This window comes from Entamoeba nuttalli (genome assembly GCF_000257125.1).
Source record: "Entamoeba nuttalli P19 unplaced genomic scaffold asmbl_2993, whole genome shotgun sequence".
In the NCBI taxonomy this organism is placed as follows: Eukaryota; Evosea; order Mastigamoebida; family Endamoebidae; genus Entamoeba; species Entamoeba nuttalli.
The window spans coordinates 175-24,562 of NW_008575755.1; the positions used below are offsets into that span (position 1 = coordinate 175).

General features: G+C 24.7%; 9 protein-coding genes across 9 annotated transcripts; 4 read left to right on the forward strand and 5 right to left on the reverse strand.

Moving 5' to 3' along the window:
* Positions 1-201: 201 nt before the first annotated feature.
* On the forward strand, positions 202-909 carry ENU1_050680 (hypothetical protein; the record flags this gene model as incomplete). Its single annotated transcript, XM_008857847.1, has 1 exon — positions 202-909. One exon carries the CDS (start codon positions 202-204, stop codon positions 907-909), a length of 708 nt encoding a protein of 235 aa, XP_008856069.1.
* A 96-nt stretch (positions 910-1,005) lies between these two features.
* On the reverse strand, positions 1,006-1,890 carry ENU1_050690 (hypothetical protein; the record flags this gene model as incomplete). Its single annotated transcript, XM_008857848.1, has 1 exon — positions 1,006-1,890. One exon carries the CDS (start codon positions 1,888-1,890, stop codon positions 1,006-1,008), a length of 885 nt encoding a protein of 294 aa, XP_008856070.1.
* Positions 1,891-2,452: 562 nt separating this feature from the next.
* Positions 2,453-9,877, reverse strand: ENU1_050700 (FATC domain containing protein; the record flags this gene model as incomplete). Its single annotated transcript, XM_008857849.1, has 2 exons — positions 2,453-9,468; positions 9,520-9,877. The coding sequence occupies 2 exons, from the start codon at positions 9,875-9,877 to the stop codon at positions 2,453-2,455; spliced, it is 7,374 nt and encodes a 2,457-aa protein (XP_008856071.1).
* Positions 9,878-10,188: 311 nt separating this feature from the next.
* On the reverse strand, positions 10,189-10,500 carry ENU1_050710 (hypothetical protein; the record flags this gene model as incomplete). Its single annotated transcript, XM_008857850.1, has 1 exon — positions 10,189-10,500. One exon carries the CDS (start codon positions 10,498-10,500, stop codon positions 10,189-10,191), a length of 312 nt encoding a protein of 103 aa, XP_008856072.1.
* Positions 10,501-11,571: 1,071 nt separating this feature from the next.
* ENU1_050720 (RhoGAP domain containing protein) lies at positions 11,572-12,813 on the forward strand (the record flags this gene model as incomplete). The annotated part of the gene is made up of 1 exon (XM_008857851.1): positions 11,572-12,813. The coding sequence occupies one exon, from the start codon at positions 11,572-11,574 to the stop codon at positions 12,811-12,813; it is 1,242 nt and encodes a 413-aa protein (XP_008856073.1).
* A 122-nt stretch (positions 12,814-12,935) lies between these two features.
* On the reverse strand, positions 12,936-13,319 carry ENU1_050730 (hypothetical protein; the record flags this gene model as incomplete). Its single annotated transcript, XM_008857852.1, has 1 exon — positions 12,936-13,319. The coding sequence occupies one exon, from the start codon at positions 13,317-13,319 to the stop codon at positions 12,936-12,938; it is 384 nt and encodes a 127-aa protein (XP_008856074.1).
* Positions 13,320-14,119: 800 nt separating this feature from the next.
* On the forward strand, positions 14,120-15,157 carry ENU1_050740 (GTPase-activator protein for Ras family GTPase; the record flags this gene model as incomplete). The annotated part of the gene is made up of 1 exon (XM_008857853.1): positions 14,120-15,157. The coding sequence occupies one exon, from the start codon at positions 14,120-14,122 to the stop codon at positions 15,155-15,157; it is 1,038 nt and encodes a 345-aa protein (XP_008856075.1).
* A 41-nt stretch (positions 15,158-15,198) lies between these two features.
* Positions 15,199-15,815, reverse strand: ENU1_050750 (nitroreductase family protein; the record flags this gene model as incomplete). Its single annotated transcript, XM_008857854.1, has 2 exons — positions 15,199-15,614; positions 15,674-15,815. The coding sequence occupies 2 exons, from the start codon at positions 15,813-15,815 to the stop codon at positions 15,199-15,201; spliced, it is 558 nt and encodes a 185-aa protein (XP_008856076.1).
* Positions 15,816-16,022: 207 nt separating this feature from the next.
* ENU1_050760 (hypothetical protein) lies at positions 16,023-23,783 on the forward strand (the record flags this gene model as incomplete). Its single annotated transcript, XM_008857855.1, has 2 exons — positions 16,023-16,403; positions 16,464-23,783. 2 exons carry the CDS (start codon positions 16,023-16,025, stop codon positions 23,781-23,783), a joined length of 7,701 nt encoding a protein of 2,566 aa, XP_008856077.1.
* Positions 23,784-24,388: the final 605 nt, after the last annotated feature.

Below are 24,388 nucleotides of genomic sequence, written 5' to 3' on the forward strand. Positions count from 1 at the left end.
TTTTCTTTTGTGTTTTTAAGTATTTTAAATGAAATTTATAGGAAAATGTTCCATAAAATAAAACTGAATAAATTGATGAATGAATGTATTTAATTGGAAAACTTTTAAACCCTTTTTTTTCAAAAAAAATAAAACAGCAAAATATGAAGAAATTGATAATTTTAGAAAAGAGGGTTTTCAACTTATTTATTAAATCATAAAATGAGTAAGAAAGGTGGACGTAAGAATAAGAAGGTGACAAAATTAATTATTGGTGAAGAAGAAATTAATAATGTAGATGACCTTTTAACTACTTATGTCGAAGAAAAAAAAGGTGTTAAACCAAAAGAGTCTTCAGATATTTATGTCCCTAATTTTGCTAATCATCAGGAAAGACCACAAAGACAACCACGTGCTGAAGGTGAAAAAAAAGAAGACGACGGATTGTGGACTGTCAGACATGGACATGACTTTAAGAGACGCCCACCTAAAAAAGATAGAGAAGAAGATCGTGAGCCTCAACCCAGTGAAGCTGACACAGCCGATTCATGGAGAAGAAAAGATGGAGAAGCATTTGTTCCTAGAAAAGGAGGTGATGCTACTGAAAGAAACCAAAGAGAATATGGTACAAGAGAACCTAGACAACCAGCTGGACCAAGTGAAGCTGATACAGCTGATTCATGGAGAAGAAAAGATAGTGATGTACCTATTCCTAAAAAAACATATGAAAGAAGGCATGAAAATACAGAGAAACCACATAGAGATTTCGGAGAAAGAAGAAACGATGATAGAGGAAAGAGAACATTTGGACCAAAAGATGGTCAACATCAAAATACAAAGAAAAGTACTCAACATATAAAACAAGGGAAAAAGACTTCAAAGCAATCATCTAAACCTGTTGTTGATGAAGAAGGATGGATGACTCAATAAAATATGAAGAACAACAATTGTTAAGCAAATTTTTAAAGAAATAAAGAATATTTTTAGTTTTCATTTAAATTTATAAATGAAAGTTATACATACAAATCAATTATATTTCATCACATAATTAAATAACTGAAGGATTTGTTGATTTGTTTGATATTCTAAAGGAAGAGTATTTATGAGTTTCTTTTTTAAAGAGGTGTCTATGAGTTGATTATTAAGTAAAGTTTTTATAATTGTAGTAATAATATTTGTCATGTTACGTGCTAAGTTTTGAGATTGTGGGTGAATAGTAATTGTTTTTGGTTTAGAAGGTTTGATTTTGGATGGTTTTGTTATAATTTTTCTTTTGATATTAGAAAAAGAAGGACAAACCACAAGAGATTGATGATGAATAAAAGTGGGTTGATAATTTACTTCTTTTTTTATATGAAGTAGTGATAGATTATTACTGAAATAAGGCAAATCATTAAGTAATGACAATAACTTATGATCATTAAATTCATTTGATTGAATATGAGTATATGGAACTAACATATATTTTGATTGTTGATTATTCCATACTGAATGTTGTAATAAAATTAAATATTTTAATTTTCGTGGATAAACTACTATTACTTTTCCTTTCCTTACAACTCCATCCACAAGAATATTAACATATTGTCCAACTGAATATAATGATTCACCATTAGGTTTAAGAGGTTCTGTTGTTGTTTGAAGTTTTTGTTGTAATTTTTGTGCTTCTTCTTTAATAAATTTTTTTGAAAGAATGGAAGGTAATTTTCTTTTATTACGTTCATTATTTTTAATTTGAGACGCTTCAATAAAAGTAAGCATTTTGTTTGCACCAGGATATTGAGATACTTTGTTTTGTTCAATAATTTTTTTTGTTGAATCGCTAACAAAGAACTCAGCCGTAAGTCTTTTGTTTTTTATTTCTTGATTTAATGAACGATCACTGAACATTAAATTCAAAGCATCTTGCATTTGCTTATGTTAAATATTATTTTTAAATTAATTTTTATTTCAATTTTCTATGAAAGGTTAATGAAATGAAATATTAAAAATTTTCTTTTATTTTATTAAAAAGTTATTATTATGTTATTATTAAATTTGTTTTTTTTTTAACTCATTTTTCATTGAATAAATGAAGTTATTGAAACATTATAGTTTCTCATTCATTATTTTTTTTTTCTTTATGACTAAATTGTGTAAAATTATTTAAAATTATTTTAACTTATTTAATGTTTATGATATTATTTCTTTATAGAAGTTAGTTTTAGATTTTTAATTGTTATTGACATTATAATTAAAATAATACTCAGTCAAAGATAAACTTTAAATACTACAATTCTTATTGCTTATTTTGAATAAAGAAAGTTGATAGAACAAAAATAAACAAGAGTTCAAGAAAAATAAATAAATGTCTTGTTAAATCTAGAAAAATTAAAAGAAATGATAATAAAGGTTATTCTTATTATTGTTTTATTTTTTTCTCATTTGATTAGATTCAATCTTGTTAAGAAGATTTTATCTTATAACATTTAATTTAACACCATGGACACCACCCACAATACATTTTTTTAATATTATCAATATCAGCTGCTTGACTTATAATCTCATTTACTTGTCCTTCTACACTATAATTTTGTCCACCTTCAATTCCCATAAGTTTTTCTTTAGTATTGAACATAATACTTTGACATGACTTCATTTCATTTAATTTTTTGTCTTCTTTATTTTGGTTTTGTTTTTCATCTTTGACTTTAACTTGTTTTAAGTATTTTTCAAAAGCTTCGTCAGTCCATTTTTTAGGTGGAGCAGATAGTACAGCTTGAAGAATTGCTAATACAAAGTCTTTGTTATCTCTTAGAATTCGTAACACATTTTCACAACACCTTTTAAATGGACCATCATATTTTAACACACCCATAGGATCAAGAATTTCTCTTGTTAATCTAAAAGGTACAATTTCGGGAATAGGAAGTTTTTTTCCAAATTCAAAGACAATTCCAAAGTCAATATGAATAACTTCTGCTGTAGCCTCATCAAACATAATATTATTGTTATGTCGATCTCCAATGCCAAAGACATAGCCAATTATTGATGATACAGCTGTACTGTTTATATAATTTAATTTCATATCATATAAATGTTTTGGATCTTTACCATACAATTGGTCAAAAAGATTATGAAATGATGGCGTATAAGATTTAACACATTTATTAAATACATCAAAATAATTATCTAAACAATTATTATTTCTAAAATTTTTATGTGCTTTGTCTAATGCTGACATTGTACTTGAAAATGTTGGTTCTTCAGGATGAATTAAGTCATGTATTTTAGATAATTCATTAAACAAAGGTTTTGTTCCTGTAACAAATTCTAACATTCCACTTTCTTTAGTTAATGGAACCACTTTATATGTTCTAATCCTTAATTGTTTTGTTTGTTGATGTTGTTTAAATAAACGATTACATAAATCAAAAAGTTGTTGCATTACAGCGTCTTGTCGAAGGTCATCTTCACTTTTTAGAAGGAATGAATACTTTTTATTATCACTTCCTAAAAATTCCATTTTCTTTGGAGCTCTAATTCCTCCAACTAAAGAATAAACATTTGATATTCCAGCAATACTTGGACAATTATCTCCTGTCATAGAAGAGCATATTGGAATAGATACTAATGGATATGATTTTTTTGCAAAAGGAACTTTTCCTGAACTAGAGTCACTTTGTAAATAAGCGAAGTGAATTAATAAATGTGATAGTTCATGCATTTGATTTAGTATTGATGAAATACTTTCTTTAGAAGAAAGTTCATCAAGAAGATTTTTTGCACATAAGGGAGGTTGTTTTGGTTTTTGTGGATGGCAGTTAGAGTTATATAACATAAGAATATGCCAAAGTGTTTGTTGTGGATATTTTAAAGCAATTTGATAAATGATTTTATTTAAAATTTTTGATATTTCAGGAACAGAGTTATTCATTTTTGCAATCAATTGGTATGAAACAGAAAGTAATTTAGATAAATCAATAGTGTCAGTATTTCTTAAGAAATAATTTGATATTGTAGTATTAATATTATTATCACTTTTACAATTAAACCATATTGATAATATTCTTAATACTGAATATAAATCATAATTATTAGATAATTTGAGTGTTTGACAATAATTAAGAATAGCGTTTTGATGAAATAATTTAATATTTTCTTCTCTTGATAACTTTTCATTTTTAAATATATTAACTTCGTTGATTAATTTTGCTTTAAAATTATTTTTTGATTTTTGATCAACAAATTTTATTTCTTCTGACTCTACTTTTTTTAATTGTGATTTTTTAAGTTCAATTAATTGTTCTCGGTCATGTACAATATTACTTTTATTATATTCTTCTATTTCTTGTGCTTGAAGGTCATAATATTGAGCAACTCTAAAATGAATTTTTGATAATGTTTCTTTTTTAACATTATTGTTATTACCACTTTCTTTAATAACTGCTTCAATTCGTTGAATTAGTTCAGTCATTTCTTCTCGTTTATCAAAATGAATTTGTGATTTAAATTTAATACTTAATAATACAGTTTGTGGTTCATTTGAATTTTTTAATGCAAGTAATGCTGTATCATGATATTCTTGTTGATATTTAATTTTTGCATATTCTCTCCACCATTTTTCATCTTTTTCATAAGTAGAACATAATAGAGCAAGATATGCTTCATTTGAATAACCCCATTTTCTTGCATATTTGCTTTGTGTTAATGATTTATCAGGAATATTACAAACTTTACTTACTTCAAATAATTTTTTTATTAATTGATAATCAACACCACATTCTTTGATCCAATCAACACTTTCTTCTTTTACTTTATCACAATTTCTTCTTTTAACAATATCAACAATTAAACAATCAACAATTGAAGAACTTAGTTGTTCTTTAGAATCTTCTTCAATAAGTCCATGTTTTAGTGAATCAAATGCTTTTTTGGAAAATAAATTTAATGCATCTTTTTCATTAAATTTAAGAGCTTTCCAAAGATTAAAGTCTTTATTTTCATTTAAAGAAGTATTATAACTAACAATACTTCCCCAATCACTCATTGTTCTCCATGCAATAGAATAGTCTAAATCAGTTACTTCTGTTTGTGAATTAAAATTAGTTAATACTTCTGCACAATGATATAGTCCATTATTTCTTAATTCAGTTTCAATACCCTTTCTTTCTGCTTCTGCAAGTAAGAGTCTTCCAAATCCATCTTCTAAATTAACATCAATTTTTCTACCAATAATTTGTTTAATAGATTTGAAATCATTAATACTTTCTAATGGTTGTTCTATTAAATTTAAATTAGTTATTTCTTGTGGACGTTCTACATATATTTTATATTTACCATTATAAGACGTTATAAACCTTAAATTTTCTGAGAATTTAATTCCACTAAATGAATAGTTCCAACGTAATGAATCTTGAATTAATTGAGAAAGATCAAATAATTGATATAATTTTGATGTTAACGTATAATATCTTGAAATAAATGGTAATAATACCTTTCTTTTTTCTTCATGTGACATTTGAGTTAAAATAAAATCAACTAATTGGTCAGTCGGATTTTTTGTAATTTCATAAATACATGCATTAATAACAAGTTTAGAAGAGAAATTATCTTTACAACATATTTGTTTAATGGTATTTTTAATTTTTTCATTTCTATCATACATTAAATCAATAAGTTGTATACTTAAATCATTAATTATATCTTGTGGATGTAAAGAATCAAATTTTATTACGTCAAATGAATTGCTTTGAATTATAGCATCTATAACTCCATTAAATTTATTTGATATTTGTTGATAATATTGTGTTTGTGTTTTTAATAAGTATATAAATTGAATTATTTCAATGCTTGGTTGTAATGTAAGTAAAAGATATGTAGCTCTTTTATATAAAATTAGTTCTATTGTTTCATTAAATGTAGTAAGTATTTTAAAATCCCACATTCTTTTAAATGATGTATTAAATAAAGATTCTGAATCATTAATTTCATGAAGAACATATAATAAATTTGTTTTCATTTCAGAATTACATAATTCTCTATATTCTTGTGATAATAATAATGCTGATTTAATAAATACATATGGATTATTAGTTATTAAAGAACGAATAAACACAGGATAAGGGATAGCATTCTCATAATTTTCTTCTTGAATATCAACTAATTCTTTTTCAATTTCATTTTGAAATACACTAATTAAACATCCATTTAATTGTTCAGTAAATATTCTTGAAGATGGTTGAACATAATTAATTAATGAAGAAAAAATAAGTTTAACGAAAAGTGGTTGAAGATGATTTCTTTTTGAATTAATAAATTGAATGACTAAACCAAATATTGTTTCATCCTTAATAAATTCTTGTAATTTCAATAAATTACCAACAAACAAGGAAATAGTAATCATTAAATCAGGTTTAATAGGATTAGTTGATTTAGAATAATTAATCACGTCATTACAATATTTATAAAAAAATTGAACAATTTCTTTATAATTAGAATTAATTTTAGTTGAAAAAATAAGATGTATTAATGATAATGGAGATAATTGTTTTGGTCTCTGTTCTATTAAAGAATCAAAACAATTTGATCCAATATAGAGTCTCATTATTTTACCATAATGATTATTAATATAATTTTGTAATACTTTTTTATCAATAATATCAATATCTTCTTTATTTAAATATTGGTCTATAACTATTTCAATATCACGACTAATTAATTGTTTAATTGATGAGTAATTCATTAATGGTAATAATTGATTAGCAGCTTTTGAATTTTGTATTATCAAGGGAATTATTGACTTCTTATATTTTTTTAAGAAATCAGCAAATACATCAACCATATAAACAAATGGAAAATTTGATAACATTGAATATTTTTCAAACCATTTTTTGAAGAATTTTGCTGAAGGTGAGAAATCTATTAATGTGTCTTGAATTAAAAAATTATAAATCCTAAGGTCTTTATCTATTAATAATTCAAATGCTTTCATTAAACAGTCTATACTCTTTTGTTCATTTGTACATTGAGAACATTTATAATAAAAAAGGAACGATGATATTGTTTTTAGTGCACAGTCACTAGATTCATTTTGATTTAATAACTCATCAACTAATTTGTTTAAATTAACTCTAAGATCTTTTGGATTAGTTTCAGCTTTAATACTATCAAAATGAAGGTTGTAAAGGATAAGTTGTTCATTTGAACTATTCATAAAGAGTTTTCTACTATTAATGAGTGGTAAACAATTGTCTGATAATTCTTGTTCAATTTGATTTTTAACTTCTTCATTTTGAGTATATTTAAAACAAGAAAAAAGACTATCTAATGAAGACTCGTTAAAAAAGAATGTCCAGTCATTATATAGTGCTTGTAAATAATCTTCCATCAAAGGATGTGAATTAAGAACTTCAACAAATTTTTCAACTGTTTTAATGTTTCTATTAATATGCAATAATACTTTACAAATAAAATTCATTGGAAAAGAATAATTACATTGATTTAATTCTTTTATAATATTAAGTAGTGACAATGAAACTTCAGAATTATAATTCTTTAATGAATCAACAATTTCTTTGTAACATTTCTTTGGAAATACTGTTGTTGATTCAAGTAGAGCAGAATCTAATTTTGAAATAATTTTATCATGAAAGAAGCAGTGTGTTATTGAATTTCTTAGTAATTGTTCAATTACTTTGAGTAATTGTAGTGGCACTTCTTTTCCCTCTTTAATTTGAGAAGTTATATATTCAACAGCATATTCACTTCCTATGCCTTGAGTAAGAATATTTTGACAATCATTTTGATAATAAATGTCAGGACAAATATTCCATAATGAAGAAATTTTATTAATAAATAGTTTGTGTTCTTCTGATGGTTTATCTCTTAATGAATATACCAGTTGTTTTAATAATTGATAATAGCATATTGATAATTTACATTCATTAATTGTTGTTGGAATTTTTTGTTTTTTGATACAAATAAGAAATTCATTAAATAAAGTTAAACGAAGAGTTTGTGATATAACAACAACAGTACTAATATCAGGGACTATTTCTTTTTTTATGATTGGTGGAATAGTAGTAGTATCAAAGTCATAGAAAAACTGATGTTCAAATAAATCAATAAATTCATCTTTATCAAAAGATGGATTAAAAAATGAAATGATTGTATCTTTAGTAAAAGGTATCCCAAAAAATAACCATTGAATAATGTTAAATGAAAATGGCAGTAAAACAATTTCATCAAAATGTTCAACAATCCAATTAAGTTGTTTTTGTTCTTTAATTCTTCCTTGATAAATTAAAGGAATTAAAGAAGTAGAAAAAGATAGATCACAAGGTAATGATAAATTATTATCAAAAAGTATATGAAAAGCAACTAATTTTTGGAGAATAAATGATGATTTAGAATTAGTTGCTTTAAAAAATTCATTAGATAACGGTTGTAATTCCATTTTATTATATATTAATAATAATGAAGCAGAATATAATAATTCACATTGAATAGAACTAAACCGTAATTCCTTATTTGTACAATTTTGAACAGAAATAAAGAGTTGTTTTACAAGTTCAATACTTTCACTATCAACTTTGTTATATTCAATTAAACCTTTAACTGCTTCATTCATTATAAAACAACAATTAAACAATTGATAAGAATGTGTTTGAGCTCCAAAATATTTTAATAATTCTCCAAGTAAAAACAATCCATTTTCAGGTTGTTTTACACCAATTTTTTTTTCTTCTTTAAATGAATAGTTAATCATTTTACTAAACAATTTAGCAGTAAGATTCAATACTTCTTTTGGACCATTAAACATACTATTATTTAAAGTTTGTTGTTGGTCATTAAAAAGATTGATAGTAATGTGAGTATCTTGTAGTTGGTTTAATACAATTCCATTAAATACTTTAATTAATACATCTTTTGCAATTTTTTCTTCAAGTAAATTAAAAGAAAGAAGAATGTTATAATATTCAAGTAAAACAGTTTTAGAAGAAAAGAATAATCTATAATTTGGGGTGATAATAGATTGAACCAAATCATTATTTAAAAGAATGAAAAGAGAAGGATTAATATGACTATAATATATATTAATATAATTCACTAAATTTAAGAATAAAATACTATTACTTTCATCATTATTTTCAACAAAAAAATTTAAATAAATTTTAACTCTTTCACAAAGAGGAATAATGAAGCCATAAATATATGTGAAATGAGTTAGTCCAATAACCATGGAAAATAAAGCAATTGAAAATGAACATTTAGACTCTTTATCAAAGTCATCAATAACTTGATTTAACATTTCATCAAAAAGTATTTTAATATGACAATTAATATTTTCATCATTTTGATTTAATGCAAAATCAATATACATTGAATTACCAAAAATATTAGAAATTAAATCATATTCAGCAATTCTACAATTTTGTGTCATTAAATCCTTTTGATTAATTTCATTAATTATTGGAAGAATACTTTGAAATAAAAAATTGTGAGTATCTATTTGATTTGTTGATTGATCTGAAGAAATGTTTCTTAAAAGAAAAACACTTTGATTATATCGTTTTGTTGTTGGAGAAAAGAAGCAGTTTAATGTTTCATATTTCTCTTTTTTAGAATATCCTTTTGAATTAATAAATGCATCAAATAAATCACTCCATGTCACTCCTTTTTCTTCTTCATTTGCTGATGAAATAGAATTAACATTTAATGCCCATCTATTATTTGGTTCTGTCATTAATTCTTTAAATGCATTTTTATCTTCTTTCATCTTTTTTTGTTTACTTCGATAATTTTTTACAGTAACTCCGATATTTGTAGTTAATTGATACCTTAACTGTTCTACTTCTGCGCTAAAGTGATATGGAAAAATAAATTGATTAGTAAATTTTGTATAATCTTCGTCCATTCAAAGAAATAAAAGATTTTTTTTTGTAGTTTTTACTTATTATTTTATTTTTTTTTATTTTTTTTGTTATTTCTAATTAAAAAGAAAAATTATTAATATTTTCGCTTAACAACGAAATAGGAAAAGGAATATCATCGATTAGACTCATTTTTAAAGAAGTTATTTAAAAAAAGAAGAATAGAAAAGAAAAGATTGACTGCGTTTTAAAAAACTACAGAAGATGATAAAAGAAAACAACAAAATAATAAACAATAAAAATAACAACAACAACATACCTCTAATTCACATTGAAATGATATTAGAAAAATGTGTCATTGAGATCTTTTAGTTTGCTTGATCCAATATTGCAACGTTGAAGGAGATAAATCCCCATAAGTTTCTGGTTCAGTCACTTGAAGGAATCTAGCAGCTTTAGTAAGTCCAATTAAACGGACTTTTTCAACAGCAAACATCTTTTGTTCAAAGGACCAATACTTTTTTGTTTTCTTTCCACTAGAATTTGGTGGTGAAGGATTTTTTACTTTAACAGAAGGATTCTTCTTATAAAGAAAATCATTTGAAGGTCCAAAAATCACTTCATACTTCCAAGGAGTAGTAGGTTCAAAGACAGTCATACTACTCATTTGACAATAATGAGATTCATTTTTAGGTTTAAATTTTTAGAAGTTCATTATTCAATAAAAAATACACTTTCTTTTAAAAAATTTTCGAAAACATTCCATCTACCAAAAACAACCCTCAACATAAAGGAACTTAGTGCCTGTTTTATACTAGAATATAACCTCAGGTATTTTAATTGTTTCGTCATTAATAGAAATTTCTTTCATTTATTTCATTTTTAGAATAACAGAAGATTAAGTGGTTAAGTTTTTATATAAAAACACAAATATTTTTGTGATAAATAACGAAATACTAAATTATTATGTTAAAAGCAGTTAAATAAAAAATAATAAAGAAAGACAAAGTAAAGCTGTTAGAAGCCCTGTTAATATAAACAGACCAATAGAAATTTCACCTAATTTAATTGATTGTTCAGTATTTGAACCACGACTTATAATATAATTAATAAGCCATATTAATGGGTTACAAAACCCAATAAGGAACAGAAAGAGTATTAACTGATTATATCTAATTTCATCTTCAGATAATGTCTGATGTAATTGATTTTCATAGAGTAATGGTACTTCTGTTGTTGTTGGAAAAACATAAATGGAATTTTGGTAGACTTGTTGTTGCATGATTAACTGTTTATGATTTTAGTTGATTAATGAAAAGTTTTTATTCAAACATTCGTACAGAAAAGAATCTTCATATTTCGGTTTGTTTAGCCTTTTTTTCTTCTATATTATCTCCTGAAATCAATACTACATTTTTAGTCCTCATCACAACTTTTTTGTATATTAAAAAAATAATAAATAAACTATAAAAGAAGTAACTAATATGACACACTAGTTTCTTTCTTGTTTTGTATCAGTCAATCTAAATATAACCTTTTTGATTTTTCCATAAGAAAGACACAAAACGAAAATAAAAAAAACTTGTTATTTGATGTTTCATAATAAATGCTAATGAAAAGAGAAAAAAGAAAAAAAAAAGTAAAAACATAGTTTTAAAAATTAAAAAATGAGGTTAAAGGAAAAAAAGACATAACAGACAAAGAAATAGATAAGATCGATCTAATAATCAAATTATATATGAACAGTTTTTTTAGACAGCACAAATATTTTGGTACACCACTCTCTAATATTCAACGAAGAAAAACTGGACAATGTGATCACCGTATTCCTTCATTAGTATATTTATGTGTGATGTATATTTGTGAACCAGAACATATCACTCAACAAGGACTGTTTAGGTTATCTGCACAAGCACATGAAATTGAAAAAGTAAAGAAGATAATAGATCAAAAAAGTTGTCTTGGATCAAAAAGTATTTTAATTAAAGCATTTGATAAAGACCTTGGAATATGTACTGCAATTTTAAAGAAGTTTCTTTATGAATTACCAACACCATTAATCCCACAAACAAATATCAAATATTTAAGAGATTTAAATAATAACCCACCATCTGCTTCAAGACTATTTTCTACTCTTGACCCAGCAGCTGCTGATATATTAAGTTTTATGTTAATATTTCTTAATTATATTACTAAATTTTCTAATAAAAACAAAATGAATGCTACAAATTTAGCAGTTTGTTTTGCTCCTGTACTTACTCGCCCTTCTGATTCTACGTTGGTTGAGTTAAATTCTATTAAAACGTATATTGAAATTTTAATAGAATATTGTGATAAATTAATACCACCACAATTATATGAAGTATTTTGTGTCCCATTTAAAACATTTTGGAAGAATGATGCTGAGAGACAAAAGAAAATTGTTCATGTATTACCTCAAATTGAAACATCAAAAGAAATTTATGACTATGTTTTACAAGACAGACTATTATATCATCGTTCTGATGAATGGAAAGATATGACTTATTCTCAACTTATTCAAGAATATGAAGCATTTAAATTAGCTGCATCATATTTCTTATATAATCAATATTTTGTTAATGGAAAATGGCCAGAAGATAATACGTTTCATGGAGTAATGATGTTAATTGATCAATTAAAGAAAAAAATAAAAGAAAATGAATCACTGGTACAACCTGATTGTTTTCATTCATATAACATTTCTCAATCAGAAAAAGAAATTGCTTTACCAAATACTTGTGAAGAACTTGCTAGTTTTGTAGCTGATATTCAAACAGAAATAATAACTATTCAACAACGATTAGACCAAATGCCGGATCATGTTATATTAAAGAAAAATGGAGATATTCATACGCTTGCTGAAAGAAAATGTTTAATTGTCAAACAACAACATTGTGCTAGGGTAAATAATTATATTATTGATCATATTAATGAAATTTTAATTCAATTAAAAGCATAATTTAAATTGTTTTTGTTGATTAAAATCCTTAAATTGATAAAATAACAACCAAATAATTAATTAATATTAAACATAATTAATGTTGAACTTTATAAAAAAAAAGGATGTAGAAGAAATATATATTAATTGTCTTGAGTAACAATAGAACGTTTTTTATTTCTTATTGATTTTTGAACAATAACATTTTTTTGTAAGCGTAAAAGATGTTTTTGTTTTTGGTGAAGAATAGACTCAAGGTTCTTTAATTTAGAATTATACAATTGCAAATTTGGTGAATTGGACCTACTATTTGCTACCATTTGAGACATCCGAAATATTTCATTTCGAATATTGGAGATTTGCTGTGTCAATTCACTTTGACGATATCTTCTTCCTGAAGGAATTGAATTGTCATTGATTGGACTTTCTCTTACTACCATTTTGTCATTTGATGGGTACATAACTTGACTATCAACTTGTTCATAAAGTAATGGATTTACAGGGATAAATACAGAGAGATTGGTCATGTTATATGAAATTAAAGATTAACCTCCTTTGTCTTTTTATATTATTGTGTCCCATTGTCTTTTTATTTTTGCTGACCCAATTTACAAAAATAACTACAATAAGTAAACCCCTAACATTTTATTTCTTCATTAATTGGTTGGTTTATAAATACTTCTCTTCTTTTATTCTTTTTTCGTTTTTTTTCTTTCTTCGAATATAGTTTTGGTATTGTTTGTTTACTATTTTTTTTATTTTTTTTATTTTTTATTTTTTTTAAATTAAATTAAATTAAATTTTTTTTCGATTTTATTTTGTTCTTTTCCTTTACTCTGTTTATTTTTAAATTTACATCTCTGAAGATTTTTTCTTCTTTTATCTGTTTGTTGTAAACCATTTTTATTCATTATATTTTCAGAATATTTTAATATTCTTTCGATTAAAAGCTTTGTTTTTATTTTTTTGTAAAAAGTGTGTAAAAAACAATAATAACACAAAATTTCTTTTAATAATAATTAAATTTTTTGTTATATATGTCGAGAAAGAGTATAAACAATAGTTTCTTATTTATATTATCTACCAATCAAATGAATGTAAACTTGATGGAACTTAAAAATAAAAAAACGAAGACATGGCAAGTTCTCAACCAACAAGATTTTCTTTAAGTACTCGTTCTTCTGATTTTATCACTTGTGAATCTAACCCACTTGAAACAGTTTGTTTTTTTTTGGGTATAACAAGTTTAGTCAAAACTTATTAGTAGTTATTATTGAACCTTACCAACGATATTCCTACTGGTGTTATTAAGCATTTTTGTTCGTTAATGTCTACCCCAGAAGAATTATTCAATAATACCTCTATGATTGTTGGATATTATTTACAAGAGGGTTGTTTAAAACAATTTATTAAATACTTGATTGTAAGAGAAATTGAAGAGTGTTTCCGTACTCCACAGTCAATTTTTAAAAGAAATTCAACATATTTAAGAGTGTTAAAAATAATTTTAGAAAATGAATTAAAACCCTTCTTTAATAAAGCAATGGAAATTGTCTTAGTAATTATTGAAGAGAATAAGTCTAAATTAGTTATTGGAAATACAGGGGATCCAGGGGTTGAAAAGTCATTAGATAAAATGAAAGACATTATTTACAAATTAACAGAATTATTTATCACTTTTAATTTCTCAAATACATTCCTTTATTTTATGTCTCGTGCTTTAGTTGAACTTCATGCAAGAACTCCAAATGTTGAAATTAGTGCTTTAAGAGGATTATTCTTTATTCGTCTTCTTGGAAATTATTTAGTCTCCAATCTTGAAAGTAAAAGTGCTGTTGAAGCTGAGTCATTAAAAACTGTTTCAGTAGTATTGTCATGGTTTGCTGAACCAACTGAAGAAGAAATATCTGAAGATAATTGGAAAGCATATTTAAAAGAATTTGCCTCTGACAAACGACAAAGCATTGATGAACGTATTCTTCAATTTAAAAATTCTGATATTGAATCTATAGAAATTGATTTACCATGGATTGATAAAGAAAAGGCTAAAGATTTATTACCAAGAATGCAAGTTGAATGGAGAAATGTTGTTCAATTTGTTACCTCAGAGAGTGGTGTATTACTTCAACTTCATTTTTCTTCAGAAATGGAAACAACAAGAATTTACAATAGATTAATTAATGAATTAGAAGCTTTATCAACAAATACTAAAAAAGAAAAATCCGATTTATTATTAAAAATGACTTCAATGAAAATGGAAATTAAAGACTTAGAAGAAGAAATTAAATACCTTCGTGAATTATTAGCATCACGTGACCCTTCTTTAGCTTATTTAAAAAGTGATGAAAAAGAACAAGATAATTAATTTGTTAGTTCTAATTTTTATTAAATTAAAATTTTGTTTGATTAATGATAAACTACTTTTGATTTTAATTCTTTTGGTTCTATTGTTGACAAATAATCTTCATCACCATACCCTATAGCTATCATTAAAAGTAATTCCTCTTCTTTCTTTATTTTCGTTTCTAAATGTAAAGCATCAAGCCACTTATCTGCTACTACTGTTATTACTCCAATTGGTACTGCTGCAAGTCCTTCAATACTAGCTGCTAATAACATATTTTGTGCAATAAAACCAACATCAAAATGAGTATTTGCATTATCATTAGATTTATCACATGTTAAAATAATAGCACATGGGCAGTCATAAGTTAATATTGATTTAACTCCTAACGTTTTCATTCTTTCTTCATACAGTTTTGGGTTTAAGTTAAAAATTGTTTCTTGACAATTTTCAGCGATTCTAGCAATAACTTGTTTGTCTAGTTTTATTAGTCAATTACTAAATTTGAAAATATAAATTAAGAAAGAATTGTCAAACTTTTAATAACATAAAATCGTATTGGTTGTTCATCACATGCAGTAGGAGCATTTCTTCCAGCATCAATTATATGATTTAATTTGTTTTCTTCAACTTCCTTATCAATAAATTTTCTGCAGGTTCTTCTGTATAAACTTTTCATAATCACAATCTTAAAAATATACCTTGAAACAAAAAAGGAAGAGTGGCTTATAAAAAAAGAAAAAAAATATAAATAGACAAAGAATAATATTTGAATAATAATTTAATAATAAATTATAATGAAGAAGGTATTTTGAGAATGAAGGAAATTAAGAGAAGAAAAATAAAAAAATTAAAGAAAAACTAAAAAAATTTTAAAATAATTTGAATGACAGGAATGGACCAAGCTGACAAGAAAGACTTCTTGGACTTGGTGTTCGGCGAAATTAAAACGCCTGCTCCAGTTAAGATTTGTGTTTCACATGCTAAAACTAAAACTAAACAAGGAGAAAATGATGTTTTATATGCAGATTCTATTGTTTCATTTAAAAGAAACGACACTGAAGGAACAGGAGAATTAGATGTATATCAAATAAAACAGTGTTTATCATCTACTGATGGAGTAAGTACCAATCAGAGATATAATTTAACAGAGGCTCAAATAAAACAATTATTTAATGAAAGATTTACTGATAAAAGTTGTAGAGTAGATCAAAAAGAATTTTGTGATTTTATTATTTATTTAAAAAGTATTTCAGAACGATTAAAAGTTTGTTTAAATAATATTAGAAAGATAAAAGAAAGAATAAAAGAGGATTAATTAATTTAGGAATATTCAAAACAAAAAAATATATATGACATTTATGCAGATCAATTTAAGGCTAATACATCAATATCAAAATTATATAATTATTTTGATGAAAATGATTTTACTTTAGAAAAGATTAATGGAGAACATAATGGAATTACAATCTCTTTCCCTCTTACAGGTGATGCATCAACAATTTCATATTTAAAATTAATTGAACAACAATTCTATGGAGAAAGAATAGTTATAAGAGAAAAACAAACGATATATTCTTCAATTAATCCAAGTAGATTAAGTGATTTTGCTAAAACTGAGAAGTGTAAGAATTATATGAGAATTTTTGGTAATGAAAAAATAGAAGAAGGTATTGAATCAAAAGAGTCAGTTGATCAAAAAGAAAGTGACAAAGATAATATTCAATTAGATGTTAAAATGGTTGATATTATTGAACGTTCAAATAGAAGAAAAGAAAATCCCAATTTATTTGATTTTTATAATCCAGTATTTTCTACTGGTAGTATTGTTTCAGAAAGTGTTGAAGTTCCAATGAAAATGAATGATGATAGAAAACCATTTGTATTTGAATATACATTAGGAGGAGATGGAGAACAAATAGTTTCATCATTTTGTCTTTTAGAAGCAAATTCAAAAAGGAAATTAACAGCTGATTATTTTGTTGAATTAAATAGAAAAACAGATACATTTGATGTATTAAATCAAATAAATCCAGTAGTTATTAGATTATGGCCATATGATATTGAAAATGGAGATCTTTGGGTATTAGTAAAACACTATAAAAGTGCAGATAATGATATTGAAGCAATTAAAGATATGTATGAAAAAGGACTTGAAGATAAAAAGGGGAAAAAATATAAAGAAAAAATAGCAACAAGTAAAATTGATGTTCAAAGAGAACAACTTTTAGTTATTGGATTAATGCCAGTTAATAAAATGTTTAAAGAAAAAAAAGGACAATTATTAAATATTAAATTTTATAGAGAAGATATTGAAAATGAAAAAAGAATATTTGAATTAATTGATGATGTAAAAAATAAAAAAGCTAAAGAAATTGATTTAAGATGTTGGTTAGCAACTATTAGATTTACTACACTTGAAGATTGGAAAGAAGCTCAATGTCATTTATATTTAGGAAATGAAAGATTAACTGAATTAGAAAATATTCAAAAAATTAAAGAAGAAAAAGTAATTGATGTACCAGTTATGGAGGATTTAATTGAAAATGAAGAATTATGTGATATTTATGATAGATATTCTAATAAATTAATTATTTATCCAAATGAAGTATCAATTGGAAAAGAAAGAAAAAGATCAGGAATTGTAATTAAAGTTTGTCTAAGAGATAATGATAGTAACATTGGTGATGAATCATTAGATCTTAAATTATTTTATCCACAAAAAAGTAATATTAGAAAAGGAGAAGTTGAAATGACTTCAAATAGAATTACCTCTTTTTCACATACAAAAATTGGTCAATTTTTAAGTGAATTAAAAGTAGAATTACCTTTTCCATTAAAGAAAACACATCATTTATTATTTACTATTACTGATGTATCTGCTGAAGAAACAGGAAATAGTTCAAAACCATTATATGCATATTATTCATTTTTTGAAGATGGATTTATTAATGAAACAAAGAAAACAGGATCATTTTCAATTTTAAAATCGTTGAATGGAGAAGTAACACTTCCAATATTAAAAAATCCATCAAAAAATTATCTTCAACATACAGAGTTTTATGAAACGTCAAAATATTTTTTAAAAATTAAATTAAATGGATTAAGTAGTGTTTATCCACAATCAGAAGATACATACAAATTAATTCATTATCTTATTAAATATGCAGAAAATGAAAGTGATGATCAACTTGTTCAACAAATTAAAAATATTTCAGAAAAAATACCTTCAACTGATTGTGTTCATTTCTTTCCAGTCATAATGAATGGATTATTAAATGTAAATAAAATATTACTTGAACCAGTACTTACTATTGTTGATAAAGTAAGTAATTTTGAACAAAAATATTATCGTAAAAATATGTCAAATCCAAAAGTTGTAAGACATCCTGTTTTATCTAAATATCTTCAATATCACTGTACATGTCAAGATTCATGTCCAAATACATTAGTTATGTTATTAAAAAGTCAATTAAGTTTAACAGATCAAGCTCAAACAATATCAAAAGTATTTTCACATATTTGGTTTTTATTTGAAGTTATTATTCATTCATTAATTAAATATTTAGATAAACAAAATGCATTAAAAGATGAACGTGGGAAATGGTTTGATCCAGAAACAATTAAAAATAATAAAATTTCATATAATTCATTTAAAAAATTATTCCTTCAAGCGTTTACACCTACATTTTCACAAGTACTTCATGACAGAGTATTTAATAAAATGTATAAAAATCTTGCAGAAGCTAATGCGGCTTATGTTAGATTTTTAATGAAATTATTTAGAATATTAGGAAGAAGTGAAGTTATGGGAGTATTTGAATATCATTTAAAACAACTTTCATTACCATATGTTGAAGTAAAAAATAATTTTGTTAAATATGAACAAACAAGTGAAGAAGTAATGTTTTTAACAGTTTTAAGACTTGACTCATTAAATTTATTTTCTAAATTTCCATATATTGAATTATTAGCATTACCAGATGATATTGAAATGAAAGATAATGATATTGGAATGCTTGGAGATATTGTATTAGAAAAATATTTTCCAGTTTATTTATTGATTAGACAGTACCTTCTTATTTCACAAAAGTCTACAATATTATCTAAAATGGGAATTTATTCATTGGTTGCATTTTTACAACGATTAGATCTTGATGCCAAATTACAAAATAAAAAAGGAATTATATCAAATATGTTACTTGGAATTGTATTAAGATTAATTGATGATAATGATTCTATTCTTGATTGGGAAAATAAAAGATGTAGAGAAAATGATGGAATAGAGGATGTAGAGATGATATCTATTTGTTTCTTTTTTGTATTAAAAAATATGGATGATAAAACGTTAAAGTCATGGTTAACTGGTGAAGTTCCATCAAGAGTTAAAATAATAGTTAATATCATAAGAAGGTCATTAATGTTATTATCGAGATATCCACTTCCATTATTTAAAGACGTTGAACCAGAAGTAGAAGAAATGAGAGAAAGAGTTATTAATGATATTACCAAAGAAAATGAAACGAAAGAAATAACAATTAAAGAACCAATGCAAATTATTCATATTAAAAAAAGAAGACCAAGTCAAGCACCTACAGAAGAAATGCTTAAAGAACAAGAATTAGAAAATAAAAATAAAGTAGATAGAAGAAGAAAAATTATGAGTATTTCAATAAAAAGAAATGAGTATGATTTTCTTCATCATTATATAATTTATGATTGTGTTATGGTTACTTTAGATGCATTAGAAATATTGTATGAAAGAACTCAACAAGAAGAAAGTGCTACAGAAGGAAGTGATAATGAATCTAAAACTGCATTAGGTGATATTGAAAATATTATAAATAATGTTTTATTTGATTGTCCAATGAATAGTAAATATGCAGAACAATTATTTGCATTTGTAAGAAAGATATTAAGTAAATATTGTAACTATATTTTTACTAAACGTGTTGACTTCTCATTCCAATTATTAAAGAATATAATTAAATTATGTAGTTCAGAGAATGATAAAGTATGTCAAATGGCATTACAAAGTCTATACATATTTTCAAAAATTAATTTTGTTTGTGACAAAGATTTATCAAAAATATCAAATCATATTGTTTGTGCACTTAGTCAATTACAAAGTTTAATGAAAAATAAAAATAAATTTGAACGTACTATTAGTCAATTAATAAGTCTTCCACAAAAAGACTTTAATTCTTCAAGAGAAATTATTATGAAATTAATTAAAATTTATAAGGAACAAGGTATTTATGATACAAAATATCTTTTTAGAATTCAACAATTAGAACTTGGTGTTGCTGCTGGAGCAACAGATGAATTTTTAACATTTTTAAATAATGTTGTTAAATTACATCAAGAAATTCTTGAACCTCTTGACTTATTAAATGCTGATTTAATTAATGGATATACTACTTTAAAATTAAATATTTGTGACTTCTTCCCAGAACATCTTAGAGTAAGAGGAATTGATGTTAAAAAGATTAAAATGCGTATTGAAGAAAAATTTAAAGAGTGTTGTTTTGTTAAATTACTTAGTGATAGATGTACAAGTTTAATTGAACAATTTAAAGTGATGATGGGTCATTTAAGTCTTATTGATAAAAGGTCTCGAGACGATCAAAAAGAGGCAATTGAACTAGAAGAAATTTTTAGAAAACATATGCAACAAAGTCTTGAAACATTAAATTGGGTAATAAAAGTTGTTATGACAAAACCAAATAATAATGTTCCTAATGAAATGATGAGTGAAAATTTAACAATTGAACAATTAAGAACATTAAGAGTTATGAGAGAAAATGAAGCGAATCAAATTAAAAAAGAAGCAGAAGAACGATTAGAAAAATATAAAGAAGTTATGGAGACAACAGGACAAAAGAATCCATATTTCCCAATTGAAGATAAACAATTTTCTGATATCCTTGAATTAGTAGAACAATTATTTGAACAAAAATTAGTATTAGTAAAAGAATCAATTGAATGTTATAATATGTATGAAGAAAAGAAAAAAGAATTAGAACTTAAAAGGAAAGAAGTAATGAATGAAATAGAAGATATGCATAGTTCTGTTACAAAGAATTTGTATGATCAACCATTAGGAGATAGTTATACTAATTCTACATTACAAGACTTTAGTAGAGTACAAGATAGATTTGCTGTAAGTGATGATACTGTTGAAAAACAAAATGAACATTTAATGAGACAACAAAGACCATGGTGTTTAAGATTTGAATATTGGAAACAAATCCTTCCTATGAGTGCAAGTATTGTAGAAAAAGTAAACGTTCTAATTAAAAAAATTGAAGCAAATGAAAGAAGAATGACATTTAAAAAACAATGGCATAGTCAAGAAAGAGAATTTGCTGTAAATGCAATTAAATTATATGAATGGAGTAAAACAGTAGAATTATTAATGAAAGAAAAGGATACTAAATCAAATGAATATATGGTTTGGTTAAGTAAAATTGCTAATGATTGTTTAGGAGAAAAAGAAGAAATGATTCAAATACAAAAAAATGTTCATGAAGAATTTGATAACTTAAAAGCGTTAGTAAATGCTGTTGTTATTGATATGAAACGTGCTAATAATAGAAGAAGACAAACAAGAAAAAGTATTGCATTAGCTGAAGGAGAACAATTTAATATAAATGCATCAAGACTATCTACAGATTCAAATAATAGTGAAGGAAGTGAAACTTCCGAAACTTATTTAAATATGGAACCATTTGGATCAGAATTTATGTCAAAATGTGATTCATTAATACAAGAAGGAATTAATAATATTGATGAATTAGCAAAATTCTTTGAAGAAAGAAAAGTAATTGAAGAAGGAAATAATAATAAAAGACAAGAGTACTTTGGGTTGCTTGTTCAATTTAGTGATTTAAAGAAAGAATTAACAGTAGAAGATAAGGACTTCTTTAGTAAAGTACAAAACCTTAAAAGTATAAAGAAAAATATTGATGAAATGGAAAAAATGGAAATACCAGAAATTAATGCATATTGTGATTATACTCTCATTCCTGTTACAGTTACAAATAACTTTAAAGATATTAATGACATGGTACTTCAATATTCTAAACAAGAAGAACCAAAAAAAGAAGAAAAAAGTAATAAAAAGAAAGAAATTAAAATAGTTGAAGATGAAGAAAGAAAATACTTCTTAAATGAGAATGATAGATTTAGATATGAAGCATTTTTAGATGTTAATGAACATAAACAAATTATATTTGAACATTGTATTGATGATATGGATCAAGAAATGAGAAAAATGATTAATAAACTTGTTGAATTAGATGAGTTATCTAAAAAATCAAATGATCCAGAATTTCTTATTCAAAAGTTTTATGAAAGTACTATTGATTATGAACATAATCCAAGACTTCATTTAACATGGTTTAATAAAATGGCTGCAGAAAATCGAAAGAATTTAAATTTTGTAGAAGCAGGAATGTGTGAATTACATATGGTTCATTATATTTATTGTCATATTGCAAATAGATCTAATGACCTTCCTATTCAATTTTTAACAGAAATATGTGAAGATTTTTTGAGTGAAGATAAAGTTGTTGAATTACAAGAGAATAATGATTGTTCATTTGAAAGTATGATTGTTCATATAAAACAAGGAGTTAAAGATTTTGACACATCTCATTTATATAATTATGCGTTAGCATTATGTAATTTTGAATTACCATATTATGAACAAATATTAGATTATAGAAAATTAGCAGAATGTCATGCTACAATTCAAAAGTTATATAAAAATATGGATGTTAAAGATAATACAGTAGATATATATAGTGGATATTTCTTCCATGTTGAATTTGTTGGTGAAGCATTAAAATCATTATCAACACCATTTGGATATATTTATCGTTCACAAAAACCATTAAAAGATTTTAATAAAGAACTTAAAAGTCTTATTGCAGGAGCAGGTATTAAAGATATACCATTTATTGATAAAAATGAACATGTTGATGATTCAGTAACTAATTATGTTAAAGTTAAAGCAGTCTTCCCTATGATTGATAATGAACCAATAAGAGACCCACAAACATTATTAACTAATACAAAATTATTTGTTTTTGAAGATGATAGTGGGCCAAAGACAGATATTCTAAAAAGATCAAAAGAACGATATGTATTAACCACATCTTTATCTATGCCATGTGGATTAAAAAGACAACAAGTTGTAGATAAAGAAGTTACAAAATTAACACCAATTCAAAACGTTACAGATATTCTTTCATACAGATTAGATAAATTAACAAGTACATTATCTTCTTATCAAGACCTTAAACTTGCTGGCAAAGAAGATTCTGCTAAATTAAAAAATATTCAAACTTGTGTTGGAAATTTATTACAACCAAAACAAAAAGAAGAAAGTGTATATGCAATTACTGAGACATTCTTAAGTAGTGGGTTTTATACTGGATGTGAAGTACCTTCTGTATCTGAATTATTTACTATTTTACAGAGAATTTGTGAGATTATTGGAGCTAGTCTTGATACTTTAAAGAAAAAAATTAATAATGACGACTGTAAACTACATCAAAAAATGTTTGAGGAATTTAGGCAGTTAATTCTTTCTTTAGAAAATGAAATTAATGACTTCATTGAAAAAAATGATACTAATTAAAATAACAATTTTTATCTTTGTATTATGTTATTTTGTTTCAATAAATATAATAATTCTCTTTCTTTTTTAATAAAAAGGTATTTTGAACTACTTTAATTCTTTTTTTAAGATAAATATCTATTCTTTTTATAATAAAAGCAAAAAATAAAATGAAAATAATTCATGACTTACTCATTTCTTTTATTGATTGTTTTCTTTTTATTATTGTAATTTCTTTAATTAAATTAGTCTTTTATTTTCTGACACTTTCGTGATATTTATTCTTTTCATTTGTTGGAATGAGTCGATTTTATTTAATAAATTTTAGTCAGACGTTGTTTCGTATATTTAATTTTAAGTGAATTTACGCTATTAAAAGCTTTGGTATATTTCCATCTCCATCTTTAATTCTAAAACAAAATACACAAAAAAATTTTTTCCTTCATATTAAAGATTAATATAAAAATAATTTTGAGTAGAAAAAACTGAAAAATGATAAAATATTATTTTTTTTATGAGCAGTCGACGGGTTAGAGGGAAAAAAACAAGATCTGCAAGTGTTGCTATTAGTGAACAAAACCAAATCCCAAAAATTCAACAACAAAAGAAAGTTGAGGAACGTTCAA